Source organism: Grammomys surdaster, unplaced genomic scaffold (assembly GCF_004785775.1).
Source record: "Grammomys surdaster isolate TR1022 unplaced genomic scaffold, NIH_TR_1.0 62, whole genome shotgun sequence".
NCBI lineage: Eukaryota > Metazoa > Chordata > Mammalia > Rodentia > Muridae > Grammomys > Grammomys surdaster.
This window is the reverse complement of record NW_021604564.1, coordinates 20,019,075-20,040,391: the sequence shown is the minus strand read 5'-3', so window position 1 is coordinate 20,040,391 and position 21,317 is coordinate 20,019,075. Positions and strand designations below refer to the sequence as shown.

General features: G+C 42.6%; 1 protein-coding gene across 3 annotated transcripts in view; it reads left to right on the top strand.

Annotated features, from left to right (window-relative positions):
* The first annotated feature begins 9,647 nt into the window (after window positions 1-9,647).
* The window catches only part of Dcun1d1 (defective in cullin neddylation 1 domain containing 1), a 40,267-nt gene continuing 28,597 nt past the window's right edge, over window positions 9,648-21,317 (top strand). The window contains exon 1 of one of the 3 annotated variants that reach the window (XM_028763695.1): window positions 9,648-9,743. In XM_028763695.1, coding sequence (XP_028619528.1) covers window positions 9,729-9,743 — 15 coding nt within the window. In that variant the 5' untranslated portion in view covers window positions 9,648-9,728. Of the gene's footprint in view, window positions 9,744-10,302; window positions 10,362-13,114; window positions 13,171-21,317 lie in introns of those variants that run through there. The other 2 variants (XM_028763697.1, XM_028763691.1) reach the window with 2 other exon arrangements.

Below are 21,317 nucleotides of genomic sequence, written 5' to 3'. Positions count from 1 at the left end.
TGGAAATGAGAATCATTCCACTGCCACCCCTAGTGACTCATTAGGAAAAGTTTGCTTCTTGTTCCCATGACTGTAAGTTGTGCTGGCCTAGAAGTTTTGGTTCTAGATAGGTAAGCACTCCTGCCAGGAGCTACAATAAACATTCCATTGAACTGGAAGCTCACACTTCCCCTGCCCACTTCGGGTTTCTGGTGCCCTTAAGCCAACAGGCTAAGAAAGGAATATCTGTGTTAGGATAGATGATTGATCCAGATTACTGGGGGTTGGAGGGGTTGGATTGTTTCTCCACAAAGGAAGTAAGGAAGATTATATCTAGAGTGTAGGAGGTTCATGAGGGAGTCTCTCTTGGTGTTACAATATCCTGTGATTAAAGTCAGTGGGAAACTACAGCAACATAGTAGAAGCTAGATGACAAAGAACTCAGACTCTAAAGGAATGAAGATATGGGTCACTCATCTAAGATCTACACACCACACACACACGGGGTGGGGGGAGATTTGTTTTCTTTCCTCTATTATGTAATGTAATATCAATTGATATAACATCAATGGCTGCATAGTTATGAGATACTTAAACAATGTCCCTCAGGGGACATTCTAAAATGTATCATTCATTTGCAGGTGAACGTGGGATACTTTGTGGCTGTTCGTGGGAGTGTTACATCATATTAGGTGTAATCATGATCTGGTTATTGTTTCCATTTGTAAATTAAGCATGACATAAGGAGATGTGATTGTGTGTCAAGTTGACAAGAGGTAGACTTGTGACGGATAATTTTGGTTGTCAACTTGACTTCATCTGGAATCAACTAAAGCACAAGCATCTGGGCACACTTCTGAAGAAATGTTCTTGATTGGATCAGTTGAGGTGAGAAGACCCACTCTAAATCTGGGCCACAACTTCTGGTGGGAGTCTACATAGGACATGGGAGAAGGAAGCTTCTGATTTTTGCCTGCTTGCCCTCACACTCACTGGCAAGTTCATCTCTCTTGCTGTGAAGGCATTACTTTATATCATTGGAACCAACTTGGTCAGGATTTCAGCACAGGCTGAGCTGAGCCATCCAGCATCATGAACTGAACCACTTGGCCTTTCTGTTAGGAGACATCTAGACTAGCTAGACTGTAAGTCACTCTAATAAATCCTTTTCTTAACATTTTCACATACATTTTATGTTTTCTTTCCATCAGTTCTATTCCTCTAGAGAACACTGACAAATATAGATATCATGAGTGAATGTTAGATTTTATGAAATGCTATCTCTGCATGATTATGAGGTGTATCTTTGATTCTGTTAAAATCATATAAGATTTTAGTTGATTTTCATTGATAAAATCAACTTTGAATTTATGGCACTTGGTTATACTATACATTTTGATTTAATGTGCCAAGTTTTTGTCTGTGCTAGGCATTTAGTCCAGGCCCTCAGTAACGACAATGTAATGCCATATTCTTAAAATCATAACACTTGGAAGGCTGAGACAGGAGGATCACAAGTTCTAAAACAGCCAAGCTATATAGTAAAAAGCTGTCTTGAAAATTGTAGCAAGCAGCTTCAAGTGTAGGTACTGGTGGTAGACAACGTCGTTACTGAGGCCATGGACCTCTGCATCACTGACTAGACAGAAGAGTATGCTGCCCACTTCTACCTTGCTTCTGTATCATGAAGTGGTTAAAAAGTGTTTCCTGAGTCATCACTGGCCACTGTCATCCCAGCTTCTTATCACATTCTCTTGAGATCTGGAGGAGATACGTCATAGTGGTACACAGACATTTATGAATGACCAAGTAGACTGCTGTTTAGTGTCTCCAGATGCCAAGAGCCAATTTGCTGTCAGAAGAATCTACATGTCAACTGTCAACCTAGTGTTTCAAGAGATCAGACTGTCTAGTCAATGCTGCCTTCATCGTGCATCCACAATACTTGCTATGACCATGACTGATTTGGGTTATTGTTTAGTTTTCGAAATGCAGTATAATACAAACATAATGCAATCAAACAGAATGGCTTATTTCCAAATTAACTGATCTTGACATATACAACTTCTGGTTTTTGGAAACAAAACAGAATTGTCTCAGCTTGATATTTACTGCTGTTCATTCTTCAAACCCCAGTTGACATGTCACCTCTTCTAGAATAAGCAGCACTGCTTGTCAGCTTGCACTATTTGCAGTCTTCTTTACCCTTCACACAGGTTACGCGGTGGGCCTTTTACAGATGAGGACCCTGGAGCCGAAGAGGTTAGGAAATAGGCCACTATCGCCTCTAGATAAAACAACCAGTTTAGTTCAAGCACAGAGTCAGGCAACTCAAACTGGCCTCTCCTGTTGACAAGTTAGCCATCTGCTTGCTGTACATGCCACCCCACCCCCACCCCCCAGCACTTGCAGTTTTCTTAGAGACTCCAAAGGGCTTGGCACAGAACTCATGGTTGAGGAGCTTGGGCAGGTCTGCTAGAATTGTATGTTTCTATTCTAGAGTGCAGTGACACACGGATGTTCTGTATGTTGAAACAGGTGACTTACTGAAAACAGCTATACTTCCAGAAACTTTGGCACAGGAAGGACTAAGTTATTTAGTCAAACTTTGGTTTCCAGTCAGGGTAAGTGGACCTCAGAGAAGGGAGGAGTCATTTGCCTAGTCATGTAGTGATAAACAAAGTGGGACATATCTCCCTTCTGTGACTAGCTCATACAACCCTCAGGCTTAGGTCAAAAGCTTCAAATGCTGTGTCATCCTCCAGTTTGTAAGCTGCAAAACAAAAACCTGTAAAGTAATAACAAACAAACAAACAAAACCTAAGGGATCTGAACTTCAGATAGCAGAAGTGCCACTGAAACTTCCAACCACAGTGACTGTACTTACCAAAGCTGTTTATTAGCTCTACTGAATATGCACACACACCCCACCACCACCATGTGAAATAAGCCAAAGCCTCTCTCAGGCCCCAAATCAGCCAACTTAACCCCTGGCACAGTGCTAGTAAACTTAGAGCCCGAGATGTGAGCCTCAGAATTCACCCAAGGAATGAAGCCCAGCTCATTTGCATAGCTGTGTGGTATTGTCTTACTTCAAGGCTACGCGCTTACTCTGTACAGCTGAGTCCAGGGATGAAGAACAAATATAACCTCTCTCTCAACCCCTCCCAATGGCTGCTTCTTCCAGCTAGGCCTGACTTGCTGGTTGTGCTGTCTCCCCCCTCACACCCAGAGCTCAGCAGGCCTGCCCAGCCACAAGCCTCAGGCTTCCTTCCTCCCCAGTCAACATCCACCCCACCCATCCCATCTGTAGTCAGGGTTATCAAGAAAACCATGGGACCTCTTCTACCACAGCACAGAAGACAAAAGCAAAGACAACCTTCAAACATCAAATACTTTAAAATTCAGTTTGGGTCCATCCTAGTAAGCTGAGGTGACAGCCTATCTCACTGCTGCACCACAGCTCACCCATGAGGGATCTAGTCCAGTCACTTCCTTGATCAATTGTGCTAAAAGGCTCTCCTTCATCTCTCATGCTACATTAAAAGGTCCTTGGATTTAAACCCATTGGGTTTTGCCTTTTGATTTTCTCATTGACATTTATTTCTGAATAGATATGTCCTCAAAATGATCATCTCATAATATAAGCAGACACATGGGGGTCTCTGTGTAGCCTTGGCTATCCTAAAACTAGCTCTGTGAAGCAGGCTGGCCTCAAAGCCACAGAGCTCTGCCTGCCTCCACCTCCTGAGTGCTGGGGTTAGGTGTGCGCCACCACCCGGCTGCTTTTAGTTATTTTTATTATTCTTGTTTAGCATAACTTGAACCTGATATTTCCATTTTTTAATGTTTGCAAAGGAATTTAATTCTTGAAATTCTTCCCATTTGTCCTAAATAATTTCTTTGAAACTATTTCCCTTTGAAATTACCACTCTCTATGGGTATGAAGGTACAAGGTCAGGGCAAATTAGGGGTAAGTTCAAGGTCAGGCTTGGCAACTTAGGCAGGTTCTGACTCAAAAAAAAAAAAAGACAGCATCTCATATAGCTGAGGCAGCCTTTGACTAAGCATATAGCCAATGACAAACATTTGATTCTTCTGCCCGACCTGAGTGCTAGCATTAGAAGGTATGTCACCACACCTGATTACGTTTGCCAGGGGAAATGAGCCAGAGCTTCTTACATGGTAGGCAACACTATTACGTGAACTGTGCCTCCAGCTCTGAAATGTTTACTAAGATTGTATTTTAGTTTGCTCTTGTCCAATGTTTTGTTCCAATTGAACTATCTTAACTTCCCAAGTGCTAAATGTCTGTGCTTTCTATTGGCCATACATAAATATTCCAGATTTACTTTGCTTTCTCTTTATTTTCTGAAGGTGAGAATATTAACTTTGGAGCTGGAAAGGTGCCTCAGTGATTAAGAAACTAAATACTCTTCCTGAGGACCCAGGTTCAAATTCCAGCATGAGCATGGCAGCTAACAACTGTCTTTAAGTCCAGTCCCAGGAGATTCAACACTTATTTCTAAGCTTCAAGAATCACAGACATTTTGTAGGCAAAACACCCACACACATTTAAAAAATAATCTCAATAATAATTTAAACAGAATACTAACTTCCCATAGTTAATGAGCTTCTGCTTCAGGCCAATCATTGCCCAGGCCTGTGCTAACCAAAGTAAGAGCTGTTCCTACAGACAGCACCTGGGTAGGAAAACGTAAGCGTTCTGAATTGGGATGTGCTTTGGGCCACGAGTACTCACCCAACAGAAATCCTACCTGGAAAACAACATAAAACTTCTCAGTAATACTTTACATTAAATATATATTTGGGTTAAATGTAGTGTTAAACAATAGATGAGGCCTTTAAATTTTTTTTAAATGTCACCATGAATTTAAAATAGTTTCCCATTTTCCCACATGTGTGGTGTTACATTTGTGAAACAATGGTGGCCTATGAAAGTCACACACTCGGAGTGCCAGGGAAGACTGATTATATTTTCCTGAATTTTTTGTTTTGTAAGATGGGTCTCAACTGTGTGGCTCTTGCTGGTCTGGAACTCAAGATTCTTCTGCCTCAGTCTCCCCAAGCTGGGATTACAAGTGTGCAAACCTGGCAACTTCCCTGATCCGGGGGATAGTTCACTAGCAATGAATCAAACAAACAAGATTTTTGTGGAATTTTATTAAAATTAACACAATACTTTCATTTGTACTTGAGAATACCGATTCCTAGAAAGAGAGTTTTATACCTTGTGTGCTATCCATTCACTGAAGATAGGAAGCAGTAATAGTTCAATAATAGTATTCTTCAGCCATACCTGGTAGAAGCCTGAGGAACCAGGACCATCGATTGCCTTGCTCTGTGGACTCCTTTCAGCGGTTATGGTCTCCACACTGAATTCATCCATTGAAACTGAGACAGAGTTGTTCAGGATGGATACCTGAGCAGACCGGGGGTCTCATCTAGGAAGGACTGAGCCTACTTGGGGAGAGAGGCAGATTCACTCTGGGACAGTAGGACATTGTGACATCAGCAGTGACGGTCTGAGTTTCTTATGATGACCCACCCAGTCCAAGCTGTCACTTGCTCCAAGCCCAATCCTCTACCATGAGTGTGAAACAGCTAAAATCAGCAGATCCGCATGGACCTTGAGGTGACAGACTGGCTCTGGTGAATATTCCTATTTTCTATTTAGAAGGTGACCCAGCAAAGTATTACTTTTTTGTTATGGATTGGATAATGATGCCTGATTCCCTGAGGTTTCTCCCTTTGTCCTGATTAAGGATTCCTCTTCGAATGGTTCAGAATGTGGAGGAAAGAGTCCCAGGCAGTCATTCCTTCAGCTTCACTGGTAATGTTTACTGGGGCAGGGGACAGCAAAGGCTTTGATTTCTAAGCCCATATCTTATATTTTTGGTTTGAATTGGGGCCTGTGGCCACCATGGATTCCACATGAGCCATAAGGTCTAATCTTTTAAAAGGCTTCTCCCTTAAACATGTATATTTTGGAGGCTGAGAGTAAAGTACAGAGGCACAGGTGTGCTGAGCATGTGAGAGGCCTGGAGTTCAATTTTCAACATACACACACACACACACGCACACACACACACACACACACACACATTATACTTCTGCATCAGAAAGATCTACAGGTTATTTTATTCAGGCTAAAATATGGTGCAACAGTCAAAGCCAGTACACATTTCTGGATATGCAAGCCTGAGTACAATAAGCCCATTTTTACATGAACAGAGGACTGAACTGTGTCCACCCGAGTTATGAGTGAGAAGCTGGTGACTCTGTGGCTCAGACTCACGCCTCAGAACTGCAGCTGGGTATATAAAGCTAGCCTGCAGGCTTCATTTTAGATAAAGGAACTACCAGAAAGGTTAGCAATCTGTCTTTTCAGATTTCTTCTTTCTGCTAAACACAGATTCTATAATTATAGACTTGGTTGTACATGTTTCGGTAAGCAGAGTTGCATTGATTTTTATCAGTGAGTATTCACCTTAACATAAAAACTTTAAGCTTTTGCAGCAACGTTTTCCAAATTGGTCCCACCTTGGAATGTCACCTATCTGCAAATACTATGCCATTATAGTTATAGTGCAAAAAGAATGTGTGTATGCATGTATGCAACACTGGATTTCAGCCAGATGTTTTCATCTTTTTTTTTAACTGAACCAAAATTACTGCTATAAAATAGTTTTTAAAATTATGTATTTGCGGGGCTGGAGAGAGCTCAGTAGGTAAGAGAGCCTGCTACTTAAGCATGGGCACCTGAGTTCAGATCCCAGCGTCCACGTACAAGTTAGGCATGCCAGTCTATAACCTCAGTAGCATGGGGGTGAGGCTGAGGTAAGAGGACCACTGGAGGCTGCCGGCAGCTTCCCTATCCAGGTTCAGTAGGAGACCCTGATTCAAAAAAGTGAAGGCTAGAGTGATAGAACACTGTATCTGATCTCCTCACTGGCCTCCAATGTGTGCAAAAGGTATGTGCACACCTGCACACAACACACAAACACGCATTCCTGTGTTTGAAAAAAGCAAGTATTTGAAACAACATGTTAATGGAACCTTTCTGTTAATCAACTATTGTAACTTATGCTTTATCTTCAGGAAACTTCCATTAAAAAAAAAGTAACCAGGACAATTTTCATGAATATGCTTATCAATAACAACGGTTGATGCTCTCCTACAGAATTTGGTTCTGTAACCTGGAAGTGTAGGATGGGTACAACTGCTGTTGCATTTATCATATGACCATGTGTATAATATGCATCTGCCAAGGAGCGTGACTGTCATACTACAAAAACAAACAGCATGGACACTAGTGTTATTATTATAACTTTTTTGAGCTAGGCTCTCACTGTGTGATTCTGGTTGAGCTGGAACTTGCCATGTAGACCAGGCTGGCCTACACTTGCATCAGCCTAGCAAGTGCTATTTTAAAAGCTCGTGCCATCACACTGGGTCCAACTGTTACTATGTTCTCTTAGGTAAACATTCCACTACTGAGCTATATGCCCACAGCTCTGTGCAGTCTTAAGTCCAATGGAGAGCCATCAGATTGACTATTTTCTTTTAATTATACAGCTGCTACTGTGGTGTGTGTGTGAGAGAGAGAAAGGAGAGAAAGGAGAGAGAGAGAGAGAGAGAGAGAGAGAGAGAGAGAGAGAGAGAGAGAGAGAGAGAGAGAGAGAGAAACAAGAGAAAGATACAGGTCAGCTTCTTACCCAACACTGAAAACTCAAAGATAAGCTGGCTTAGTGGGTAAAACCCTTGCTGTATAAGTGTGTGGATTTGAGTTCAAATTCCCAGAAGTATGTAAAAGTAGGTCACATAGTTCATGTGCCTGTGGTCCCACTACTACAGGGAGATGGAATGTAGACACTGAAGAATCCCCAGAAGTTCAAGAGTCAGCCAGTCTGGCATATCAGGTGGAAAAACAACAGGGACCCTGCTTTTAAACAAGTGGCCAGCATGGGCTGACACCTGAGGTTGTCCTCTGACCTCCATACAAATTGTATGGCATCAATGGTCCCATTAAAAAACAAAGCAAAACAAAATTACCTCAAAGATGGGTGCGATCAGATCTTTGCCCTGGCTTTGGAGGCAAATGATTATCAGATGATGTCCTAAATCTAATCTAGGGGTCATGAAATTGCAAAGGAGATGCCCCAACTGCAGAATCCAAAGTAAGAAATAAACTATAGTAGCTAAGAGATCACACTGTACACAGACTGTCTGGTCTAGCTCCCAGAGATCACACTGTACGCAGACTGTCTAGTCTAGCCCCAGCTTCACTACTTGCTGTGTAACCTTAGCCTGTTACTCACTCTGTACTTCAGTGCTCCCTACAGAATGAGTGTAGCCGCAACCTCAAGTTTGCAGGAGTGTTATAGGCTTAGATAGTACAATACACGGGGAGTCTTCACTCTTGTGACCTAGTGTGTCAGGGACAAAATAAGACCAAGCCAGGAAATATGAAGTATGATATGCTTCACATGGAAACAGGAGCAGCATTTGTATGGCGTGTCATGACAAAGGAAGTAGAAAGAAAGGGAGAGAGCTGCCTATGACTCCAGAGACGCTCATGTTAGGAAGGTTCTCAGAGACTTCAAGGAAGAGACTCCAGTCTACATTGCGGACAGACAACTCTGATACAGAAGGAAAAGTCTAGAGAAGATGGGGTGGAGGACACACTTGCCTGTAGTCACAGACACCTCAGGCAGGACTGTTGGCTGTTAGCCTGGACTATATAATGAAACCCCATCTCAAAAGAGGATGGAGAAAAGAGGGTCCTGATGAGAGATGAACCCTTGTTAAGGGACAGAGGTAGAATGCAGGTTTGCTCAGGTGATGAAATTGTCCAGCTTAAACTAAGGGAGATGAAGTAGAACCATTGTGGGCAGTTCTGATAATTTGTGTGACGAAAAAGCAGGGGAAAGCAGGTTTAGGGATCATTTTTTGGCTTTGTAGAGCTTTGGGGGTCTGTGGAATGAGCAGAATTTGTGTTTAGGACATGCCACTGCAGAGCTTCACTGGAATATGGGCAGGGTCTAGGAAAAAGAATATATGAAGAGATTCCGGATGGCTCTGGGAACTCCACCACTGAAAAGCCAGAGTTTAGCTAGCAAAGAAGAATGTTACGAGGAGGGAGACTAGAAATAAATGAAGTTATAAAAAATTATGGAAATTCTAGGAGAATGTGTTCAAACGAAGGAGAGAAAAAGGTCAAGTGGAACTAAGAATAACCCCCCTTGGAATTGGCACTTAGGGAAAAGGAGCTTTAAGAAAACCTACAAGCTGTTGTTGCAATAAAGTCTAATGGAGTGTAGCAAGAGGCTGAGTCTTCTTCGTTAATATTTTAGGTTGCTAGGTTGAGTTTCTAGAGAATATCCACAAGTGTGATCCAGTTTCACCCTTGCTTGCTACTTGTTATTTTCTTATGGCCTAGCAAGAAGCTAGGCACATCAGCGTGTACACACACACACACACACACACACACACACACACACACGGTGTAAAGAATGAATGGGTGACAGCAGGTCTGTAGTGCCAAAGATCTGCCTCTGCAGGACTGTGGGAGCTCCCACCACGTGGCTAGCTCTAAGCAGTAGCAGGAAGCCTCGAAGAGCGAAGAGCGGCAACACAGTTGTTTTAACAGAAACTTGGAAGACTGTTAACTTCAAGGGCTGATCTGGTGGTGTTTGCTGGTGGTGAAGGAAGACCCACGTTTCGTGATGAAGATGCGGATGGTACTGTTAGGTGACATATACAAACCTGGGCAATCTTGGACAGCCTTTTCTAAGTGCCGTACCTTTGTTTTATTTCCTTCCTCTGCAGGGAGTACTGTATTTCTTTCTCCTTGCAGCACACATGCGTCCTGTGGACCGCAGCCCAGCAGCCAGGCTAGGTCAAGCTTTGCCGGTCCACCAGGCATGACAGTGACCCTAGGCGCAATAGTCTCCTGGATTCTTCCAAAAACTTACCCGGGGAACTCTGACGTGGAGCTATTAGGCGCGCACGGAGGACAGGACGCGGCCGTGACGAGGGCGCCCTGAGTGGGGGCGCAGGCAGGGCCCCGGCGCTTCGTCCTCACTGTGCCCGCGGCCGCCCGCCGCGCGGGTCTCAGCGCGTGTCCTCAGCCCGGGCGGCCGGATCGTCCGGCCGCTCGCGCCACGGATGCCGGCAGGCCAGGCCGCCCACCCCGGGGCCCGCGCCCTCCGCCTCCCGCGGCCCGGCCGCTCCGCGGGCCGCCGCACTGCGCATGAGCGGGAGCCCGGCGAGCCCGTGAGAGGCGCCGCCGCTGCCGCCGCCGTCCATTCGCTGCGGAGCCGGAGGAGGAGGGGAGAGGTCCGGAGGACACCAACATGGTGAGGCACCGCGGCGCCGTGCCGCCCGGCCCGGGCCCCCGGCCCCGCTGCGCTCCGCTACCGCTGCTCAGCCGGCGCCCGGCTCGGCCTGTCCCTTCCTGGCGCCGCCGCTACGCGAGGGCCGGGCAGCGGAGCGCGGCGGGGCCTAGTCGCCGGAGCGGGGCCGGGCGCCGGGCGCGGAGGCGTTGGGGGACGGCCCGCGCCCCATTGTGCGGCCGGGCGGCGCCTGGGCAGCGGGCCTGGCGCTCTCTGGTCCCGGCCGGGTCCCTCGGTGCTGGCGGCCCTAGCGAGCCGGCGTCGGCCTTGCCGGTCCGCGCTGGCGCCAGGCGCCCAGGAGTTGGGGCGGCTCGGTCCCCGCGAGGGGACTGGGAGGCTCCGGGCTGCGGACGGAAGTGCAGCCGGAGGACCCGAGACCTGCTGCCTTCCGAGCGCCTGCTCTATTTGCTTGGGGTGGGAGGAGTAATTGCTTTATTATAGCAGTTAGGGACCATTTGTGATTCTTAAAAAACAGTTTGTCAAGTTGCTCCTCTCCTGGTTTTTGTTTGGGTGAGAAAAAGTCACGGAGGCTGGAAGACGCCGTGGTGAGCTGAGTCCTTTGTCATTAAGTACCTGGCGCTGCTGGTCACTGCTTTTCAGTTTGGAAGTATACAGTCACACCTTGTTGGAGTTCCCGGCAGGCTGCTTGGAGAAGAGTAAAAGCGATGAGGTCTTTCGCTCCGGAAAGCTGAAAGGCCTCTTTGAGGAGGGTGTATATCCCAGTCTTCAGTCGTGGGGGGTTGTTTTCGCTCAGTGACACTTATATGGCCCCAACCTCCAGCTGCCTTGGTGTCATGTGTGTATTATGTGGTTTGGTCCCACATAGTCAGGATTTCTCTTCTGTGCTAAGTTGGTAAAACTTTATATTTGTAAGAAAGTTCAGGTTAGTGTTTGGATTGAGAGTACAGTAAAAGTTCAGAGACCCAACAGAGAGTCTGCAGTTTCTCCTTTAATTATTTGAACAGGCCTTGAATATTACTCCTGAACCCCCAAGAGTTTCCACTCTCTTACTGAGGTGCATTTAGCAGGCTGAAGTGAATATAGTGCGCATCTCTGATGGACATTCATCATGTGTATGCATGCAGTTTCCCACAGCCCACGAGAGACACCTGCCCTCGAACTCAGTGCCTGCCAGTGCTCATTAGGAATATAGGATTCAAGCTTTAGAACTCACTTTGGTTAGGACTTGTAGCCTTCTGTTCCTTTGGTTAATATTAAATTAGCTCATTCTGGAGCTTAGCCGTACGTCATGCAGTCGTACTGGTTGTGGTTACTGGTTGTTAAGATGCCCTTAATTTAAAGGACTTTCTATGCCTTGACTCATGTCACACGTTACTGTCTTGGTATGATCTTGTTCGTTTAGAAAGTCCATATGGGTCTATAAGAATCTTACAGTAAAAGTATTTTATTGTAAATTTATAGTTGTTTTCCTAAACGTTATTAAACAGTTTGGTGAGGCTGTTAGTTTTGTTTTTGGTATGTGCACTGCAACTAATTTCTACAAAACGAATTATTGTCAGTTCTAGGAAAGACATAATAATAGAATATCTCACATATTTTTATAAGGGAGGAAAAAAAAAAAGTTACCTACCTCTCATACTCACACAGAGACCAAAAATAGCCCAGAGCTGGGATCAAACCTAGGCAGGGTTTCATGCATGATAGGCAAGTGTATTTTAAGAAATACTCAAAACACCTGAGTTTTTTTCCTTATTTATTAGATGACAGGACTGGGTTTGTTAACTTCTAAAGTTCTACCAAGCTTAATAATTTTATGATTCTAATGATTTTTTTTAACTGTGTAAGATATGTGTAGATGTAATTTATTAGATTTTTATAAATTACAGAAGCTTTTAGACATATAGTGTCTTAGATCACTTGATATGCTCCCCAGCCCCTTTACAGTAGTAGAAATTGAGGCTCCAGAAGGTTTCGAGGTTCAGATTTGTAAGATGGTTACAAAAATGTAACTGTTTTCTCCCAGTCTATCATTTGCTGGTGTTTGTGGTACATATAAATAAGTCTTTAAAATCACATGAACTTTAGAAAAATGGTTGAAAATTGCATTTAAGATTAAATTATCATAAATAGGAAAATAACTATTACAATAACTATGTTAAGTAGCAAAATTAAAATTAATGGGTTGTTAATTACTGCTTGAACGAATTTAAAATGTATAGACTTTGAAATGTACAATTATATTTTCTGCAAGTAGCAGGCCCTAAAATTCAGTATGTAAATCTGTTCTGGGTTGTTCATTAGAATTTGTTGCATATATTCTGTATATCCACAAGTAAAGTTTTGAAAAGGTCTGATTGCTTTTGGTATTCATTAGGTATCTGCCATGTACTTCACACTGTGAGATATATCTGTATATATCAGACAGAAATCTCGGGAAAGTCAAAAAATAAACGTTGTACATATTTCTTTCCCTACAGTTAGAAGGTGTTACATGTTACTGGGCAAGACAGGAGCAGTAGAGCCGGTGGAAGTGTGGATACAAAATAACAAAGTCACATCTGCACGGCTGATGAGCTAACACCTGAGAAAACCGGGAGTTGAGAGACTGAACCTTGCAGAAACGTGTTTGGGAGGCTGGTAGCCGAGAGCAGTGTGTGACATGAGTTGAAGAGGTCACTAGAGCAAAACCGGGAAGTAATAGGTGTTGTGCTTTGCCTGGTGAACATTGGAAAGATACCAGAGTTTTTCTTCCGTGAGAGACAGGAAGCACTGCTAAACTCTGAACAGTATGGCAGCTTTTCTTTTGTCTCAGGTATCCTGTTACAATATGATAGTCCTTTACGAACAAGACTCTCATTAAGTTTGTTTTGAATTCTGTTTCACTATGTAATGCTTAATACAACATTTTCCTCTAGCTGTTCTAGGGGTAATTAAAAAAATATTCTTAAGTTGTTGGATGTTTTGGTGATTTGGTACATCAATGACTGTGTGCAGAAAACTTGGCTTTTAAGGAGAGAAGAAATTGAGATTTTTGAGAACATAGTGCATGCTAGTCTGACAGCTGATAACCATGTATTCCTACGCCCACTTGTGGAGTAGGCAGTATTACCACCTCCTGTCAGCATAGCTGGCACATGTCTTGGTGGGTTAGTGATGTGAGCAAGGAGAAGAGCTGGTATGGGAAAGAACAGAGACTACACACAGGGTCCCTAACTCCATACTTGATTCCAACTCTAGTTCTCACTTTCCTCCCTTTATAAAAAAAGCAAGCAATATTTCACGACTGATATGGAATCTCTGGCTTGTCAGGCTCTAGGTCCTTACATCGAATCCAACCAAGTTGCTTCTATTTTAAATCAAATGATCTGATATAAATATTAAATATGTAGTTGAAAATGAAAACTCTTGGTATATGGTGAAAAATATTGTAAATAAACTGAGTTTGGTTTTTTTTTTAAGTTGTAAAAGAATAAGACTCACTTGAGTCTAGTGCCTGTTTATTTGGATCTTTTAGATTGGGGCATATATAAAGAAAAATCAAGAGAAGCCATTTTCACACACAGCTTTTGAGGTGCTAAGGCTTGTGCGTGGTAAACAAGTATTCTACCATTGCCTACATCCCCAGCCCAAGAAAAGTCTCTTTTTTAAAGGACAAGATGTGCAGTTCTCGACATGATGATGATGCATGCTTGTAATGGCAGCGCTGGGAGGTAAGACAGGAGGATCACAAGTGGGAGTTCAAGGCCAGCCTGGACAACATAATGAGTTCAGAGATAGCCAGTGCTGTACAGTAAGACCCTACCTCCAAGCAAGCAAGCAAGCAAACCAACAACAAATCAAAACATAAATAGCACCCACTATGTGGTGTTTGGGCCATGACAGTTGATGAAGGGAAACAGTTCTAAGTGGGATTCAGTTGCCGTGTGGACAGAAACAAGTCCCTGAGTGGCTAAGTGATTGCTTTGACATACTACTTTAGGTTAGTACCCCTCAGGCAAGAGAAAGCACCCCAAAGCCATCTTCAGTATGTTTGTGAAATGTTTTAATATTGTGGGTCTGAATTGTAACAACTTAAGAGATTTAATTTTCAATAGTAATTTTCTTTTTTTTAAAAAAAAGTATTGAATTACACTTTTGAGCCCCTCACCACTGAGCACAGTGATCAGTTGATGAAGTATATACGACTTACCTCCTTTTTAGGTTGCTATGTTTTGATTTTAATTTTAATAACCATTTATGGGACTGAGTGTTGATAGGGCGCTTTATAAAGCCCTGGGTTTCATTCCCACGACCCTATCTATAAGCTGGCCATGTGGTATATGCCTGTAATCCCAGCACACTAGAGGCCTAGACAAGAGGGTCAGAAGTTCCAGGGCATCCTTAGTTATGTATGGGACACATGAGCAGTCCCTCCTTCATTTAGAGTATTTGTTACATTATAGGTATTATTTAAAATTTGAGTAGGTAAGGAATCTTAAAATTAGGTTCTACTTTTTAAGGATCTTTATGAAACAAATATTGTATTGACTGTTGAATGCTAGCCATTGTTATCTATGAAAATTGAAAATACTCAGTTCTTTGGGTTCTTTTTTTCTGTCATTTTATTTTATTTTATTTTTTTATTTTATTATTTTTTGTAGAAAAATACGTATGGAAAGAGAAAATTTTTTTTAACATTTTTATTTATTTTTGAGATGAGATTGCCAAGGCTAGTCTCCAACTTGTGGGTTCAAATGAGCTTTCTATATCAGCTTCCCAAGTGGCTGGAGCAAAATATATCTTTCCACCCAACGTTGGAGAGGAACGTTAGCTATAATGGCTGCTTGTTAGAGGGTCAAGCAGGGAGTTAGGGAAGCTCAGTTGAAGTTACCAGCAAAAGTGAGGTTGAAGGAGCTTGTTTCTGTCCTTTACTATATGTAACTAGAAGTTAGTAAAAACTTAAATAAGTCAAACATGCTTTGTTAGGAAATCAAGATATTATTCCGTTGTCAACAACAGCCATCTTTTGAGTAATCTAACAATTTTGAGGAGTAATAGAGAGAAATTTGTTTAAATGTTAAAACCCAGTGAGGGTCAGGTGTGATTGAGCAGTGGGGATGATGAGACAGGGTCGTGTGGACTACAAGGCTGTGTGGTGAGGTCTTGGCCAGCCTGGGCTACAGTGTGAGCATGATCCTGTCTCAAAAATGCAAGGAACACTCTATGGAACCATTTGAATCATACAGATGAACTTTCCGATTCTATCATTGCACATAGTAACTACACAGAGTACTCCACATTCCACCCAGTAGCAGGACACTGCATATCTCTTAGATGATTTAAACTATTATTCATGGTGCAGGAAACTAAAAAGTGGATTATAACCTACACAGGCCAAGTAGTAAGTAATTATTCTATACTGCAGATTATAATGTAAAAGAATATTCTTCGTTCAGGTTCATTTAGCTTAGTGTTGGAAATTGTACCTAGTGTCTTAAGTTTGTAACCTGTTTGTTTATATTTAGAGTCGAGCCTTTTTCATTGGAGAAGGAAACACTGATTTCTAGTAGCTGTAGGCTTTTTGCTTCTTTATTCAAAGCTATAGACTGTCATCTGTTTAAAAATAGACTGTCATGGAGCCATAAATATGCTTTTCATCTTGTTTTATTATTTGTCTTAAAAATAACCCTACCCATTTACCAGCAGAGCCCTAAATAGATGTTGTAAGTTCCTGTATTAGCCTGGGTACTAGTCTGGGAGCCAGTGTTTAGGGAGTCTGTGTTAGAGTGGTGATATTTACCTGTGGGCCAGGAGCTCTTGGTTCTGACAGTGTGGATGGATGGAGAGTGCTGCCTTCCACTCCCTGCACTTTCTGCTGAATCGGCGTTCGCACTGGTATAACCTGTATTCTCATGGTTACATGAGGGTGTGTGTGGAATGAGTAGAAGAACTGTTTTCTCTGAAGTTGGGCACCATACTGTCAGTACCAGTTCTTCTCCTTTTGCACTCTGAGACTTGATTTTTTTTTCCTTAAGATGGGCCCAGTGAGACCACTTTTCAGAGTCCTTATATGTAAATCAAGATGATCCATTGACTCTAAACCCAGCCTGGGCAGCTGAAACAGAACTGTCTCTCAGGTTTCAAGCTAGCCTGTGGCCACAGAGGGAGATCTTAGCTCTCCTCGGGGTCCCCCGACTCCCAAAAAAAGAGAAGAGAAAAGAAGAGTAAGTGGCTAGCATAAAGTCTGAAACAGTAGTAACTCAAACACAAGCTGTTATTTTTTTTATTATGGTCATTATTTTTCATTTACTATTTAAATACTTTTTGTTTGCCACCCCTGCATCCACTGATACTCTTGCTAAATTTATGGACTAAGAAGAATCATTACTATGTACAAGTTAAGGTTAAATTAATTCAAGTTAAATGCCTAGAACTGTAATACTTTGTTTACTGAAGCAGAGATTAGTTTTCTCCAAATTATACTGCAATTAGGAGGTACAGGGTGGGGTGGGAACCTTGCCGGGACTGGGCTTTAGAGTAGACATTTTCAATAAACCATGCTTTAGTGTGCCTCTGCGGTGAAAGGAAAGATGTACACAGTTTACTCTTACCTTAGCCTGACCTTCCTGGAGTAGCACTTTGTCCCCAGGTGAAAGTCTTCCCATGTAATTGACTTTTCCTGCACTTTTGGCCTGTGATCTATGGGAGGGCCATTTGTAGTTGAGTGTTTGGGGTATGAGTAACACTGAACTATGTTTACAGCAGACTTGGTCTTACATAAGAAAAACTAACTCACTAGACCAAGCTAGCATTTAAAAATCTCATAGGAACCTAAAAACGTTAAGCACATGCTAATCACATAGGAATAGCCACACAGAACTTTCAAAAATGTATTGCATTTATTTATTTATGTATGGGGCACATACTGCCGCAGTGCACATTTGGAAGTCAGGACAACTTGTGGGAGATTGAACTCTGTCATCAGGCATGGTGGGGAGTGCCTTTACAGGCAGAGACATCTCACTGGCGCCTATGACACACAGAACCTTTAATGATAGTGACACATGCTCGAAAAGGTTATTTTGATTTTATTTTGAGTCTCACTGAGTAGCCATGTTAGCCTGGGGCTTGCTTTGTAGACTAGACTGACCTTGAACTCACACAGGTCTGCCTTCTGTGCTTACTAAGGTATTGGGATATTTTGAAACACTGACTCTTGTGAACTAGATATCAACTAACTAGAATTGCATTTCAAAAATTAATTCCAAACCCAGAGAGGTGACTGTTAAGAGGACCCAGGCTAGGTATCCACATGGGAGTTCACAGTCATCCGTGACTCCAGTTCCAGGGGATCCAGTGCCCTCATCCAGCCTTTACAGGTACTTGGTGTGCATGCATGCCTACAGGCAAAACACTCTTAAAACAAAACCATTTCTTTGAAATGTGGGCCTGAGTATCTTAATGGAGTTGAGATGGAAGTTGAACTTAGGGATAAGAAAATGAACATTTTGGAGGGAAATAAATGAATGAATCAGTTTTCTTTTCCTTCCTTCCTTCCTTCCTTCCTTCCTTCCTTCCTTCCTTCTTTTCTTTTTCTTTCTTTCCTTCATTTTTTTTTTAAACAAATACCATGTCCTCATTAAAGTCATTTTTGTTTTGAAATTTTAAGGTGTTAGTTGGCCAGGAAGCCATTTTCCATGTACATGGTTTTTCTTAGGGAAACATAATAGGAACACTTTCTAGACTTTACTATTATGACTTTTTCCTGTAGGGTAATACTGGGCTTCTGTTAATCTAGTCACTGTGTTTTGTGAGTTCAGTGGTAAAAGGTGCTTGAAAAATTGTTTGGCTAAATCCAAAATACTATATTTGATTTTTTTATTTCCCCTCAGATAAACCACTCATTTTGGCGCCTTGGGATTAAATGTGCAGTGTGTGCTCTACTGCTAAGCCATACTCTTTTTAGGAAAATAATTTTTCTCAATATGATTCTTAAATGTATTGAGTTAAAAAAGGAGGGAAGGGAACACAGAGGTTTAAGCACAGAGTGGTCTGTGTTCACAGTGTGGGCATTTTTTTATTTTGTAAAGCAAACAGGTGAGTTTTACTATTCAGATTATGGAAATTTTTCTGTTTTTTCCTCCCCCCCACCTTTCCTTCCTCCTTTTTGGTCTAGAATAAAAACAAGACTCTTAACATCGCCTGAGTATTGCATGTCCTTTGCATTTCCTTGCATTCATACCACTATTGACTTTTCTTGGAAACTTGGTAATATCTAAGTGGTCTTAACACTTGAGGACTGAAGAGTGTCTGCTTGATCATATTTACCAGCCACTCGGTTCTAGCCTTTTAAATACATAGCAAAGTAAATCTTATCTTCACCATTGACTGCTGAATCATTGAGGCTGTCTCCTGGAAGAAGGTCTCCACTAGGCTTCTAATAGCAGTAGAAAAAATCTACTGCCAGGTGTGGTGGCACATGCCTTTAATCCCAGCACTCAGGAGGCAGAGGATCTCTGTGAGTGTGAGGCCAGCCTAGCCTATAGAGCTAGTTCTAGGACAGCCAGAGATAGACAGAGAAACCTGCCTTGAAAAACCAAATTTAAGAAAAAAGAAAAATCAAATTTTCTTCCTCTTAAGTCTTTGTTCCGGATCCTCTTGTCTCTTGCTTCCCAAGAATCCTGTTTAATCTAGTAACCCTTTTCCTCTTCCTTAGGTTGGCAAACTTTTGATATCTTTCTCGTGTCGAGCACCACCTGTGTGGCCTGGGAAAAGGAGCTGGGGATGTTAGTTGAAAATGGCCTGGGCAGGGGCAGGTGTAATTTAGCTAGGAGAGCCAGTAGCCTGTGGCAGCAGTACATCCTCTTGGAGGGAGGTGATGGCTAAACTTGCTCTCTGGAAGGAGCTGGAAGGAATGCTGTCAGCCGGCTACAGGAAGTGCAGGCTGCTTATCAGACACTACAGAGCATGCAGACACGGGACATCTCCTGACCGTCCAATTTGCTCCCCTGTCAGTTGTGCTCCAGGTGCTGCTCATTTGTGCAACCTCCTAAAGAATATTTTTATTTTTTTAAGAATATTTTTATTTCCTTGCAGACTAAAAATCTATACTTGAACCAGATGAAATCATTAATTATATTTAAAACTAAGATGTATGGCATGAAATGAAGTAGTTTGTGTAATGTTGATACTTAGTTGGATAAGGCAGTCTTTTATCTTTTCCCTCACTGTTTTCTAATATCTAGCTTTCTGTCAGGAAGCCACCAATGCAGTGAACAGTTCTTGGCTTGTAGAAGTTGTTTAAGTTGTGCTTTTTAGCCTTTAAGATCCCATCTTCAGCAGGCAGCAGCACACTGGCACAGTACTGTTGGACTAAAGTCCCAGATAAGCCGGGTTGTCTCGATGCCTCCAACATTAGGGAATGGAGAGAAAGCTACAAAAGATTATATCAGGATTAATTCAAACGTACTTTCCAGGTTCACTTTCTCCATTGTACAGTGGCCTAAGGACACTCAGCTACTTTAAAGGGGTATAAATGTGACATACTCAAGCAGAAAATAATGCTATGTTTCAGAAAAATTTCCAAGATTGAAGTAAAAATGGATTTCTTGTTTACTTGCAGTTAATTAACTTTCAGGGATTTAAATTATTTCCTTTTTGGTTTAGTTCATCAGGATTGTCATTGAATAATGCATTTAAAGGATACAAATAAGCCTAGGTCTTTGAGAGATGCATCCTGTGATGAGCTGTAGCAGCAGTTCTCAACCTTCCCAATGCTAGGACCCTTTTATGTAGGTCCTCATGTCGTAGTGACCCCCAACCATAAAGATATTTCTGCTGCTACTTCATAACTGTAATTTTACTACTGTTATGAGTTGAAATGTAAATGCTTTTGGAGATAGTTCGCCCAAGTGGTTGTGACCTGTGGGTTGAGAATCACTGGACTATAAGTGAGGTGGTATGAGAGCTGGTAGGTCACCAGTCAGAGTACAGGAAGATAGTCTATGTTATAGCTCTTGTTTCAGTGAAGGATAGATGATGTATTTCATGTTGTGAGAAGTTTGTTTCCATCCGTGAGTGTGCAGCTTCTTTTCCCTCTCTGACAGTGCCACGGCTTCTATCTTTGAGTCTCTCAGAGATTCTCAGAATGCCCTTCAGATAGGAAGGGTCCTAGAAAAATCACTAGGAGTTGAATTCCTGAGGCTATTTTGTTCTCTCGCTTCTTCTACAAAAGCTGGGTGATTTTTTATGAACAAATTACTTAGCCCTCTGGGTCTGTTCTCTCCTACGTTCAGTCATGAAGCTGAAGTTTGTGATCTGTCACTTGGACCAAATCAGAACCTCAGGAGTTCTTAGTGGTGATACTTAGACTGCAGAAGACTGTATCTTTAATGCATTTGATCCTCCATTTCTGTTGCAGTATTTGAAGAGCCCAAGTATTTTGCTGAGAAGACAGAATTGGGACTTAAAGAAGAAGAGTGTAGTGGGCCTTGCACAGGAGACTGGCTCTGGTGGGAGGGAGGGCACAGGTCTTGACAGCAGCAGAGTGGAGAGCCTGCTGCCTCTGTCTTATTTTGCTTTGGGTTTCAGTCAGAAGTGGCTCCTTGTCAGTGTAGGGCACATGAAAAAGGAAAACACAAAGCCTTTAGGCACAAGCAAAGTAAAAGAGATGATTAATTCCTTCTAGGAAAATAGAAGGGAAAGAATCTTAGTAAGAGGAAAGTGTCTCAGGAAAGAAAGGCACCTGCCAGCCACCAAGTCTGATGGCCTGAGTTCTGCCCTATGTTAGAAGGGAGAACGGACTACTACAGATTGTCCTTTGACCTTCACATTAGCATCTTGACATGTATGTGCCCTTAATCACACATGCAGGAGCGAGCGTGCATGCACACATGCACACACACACATACACACACACACACACACAGAGAGAGAGAGAGAGAGAGAGAGAGAGAGAGAGAGAGAGAGAGAGAGAGAGAG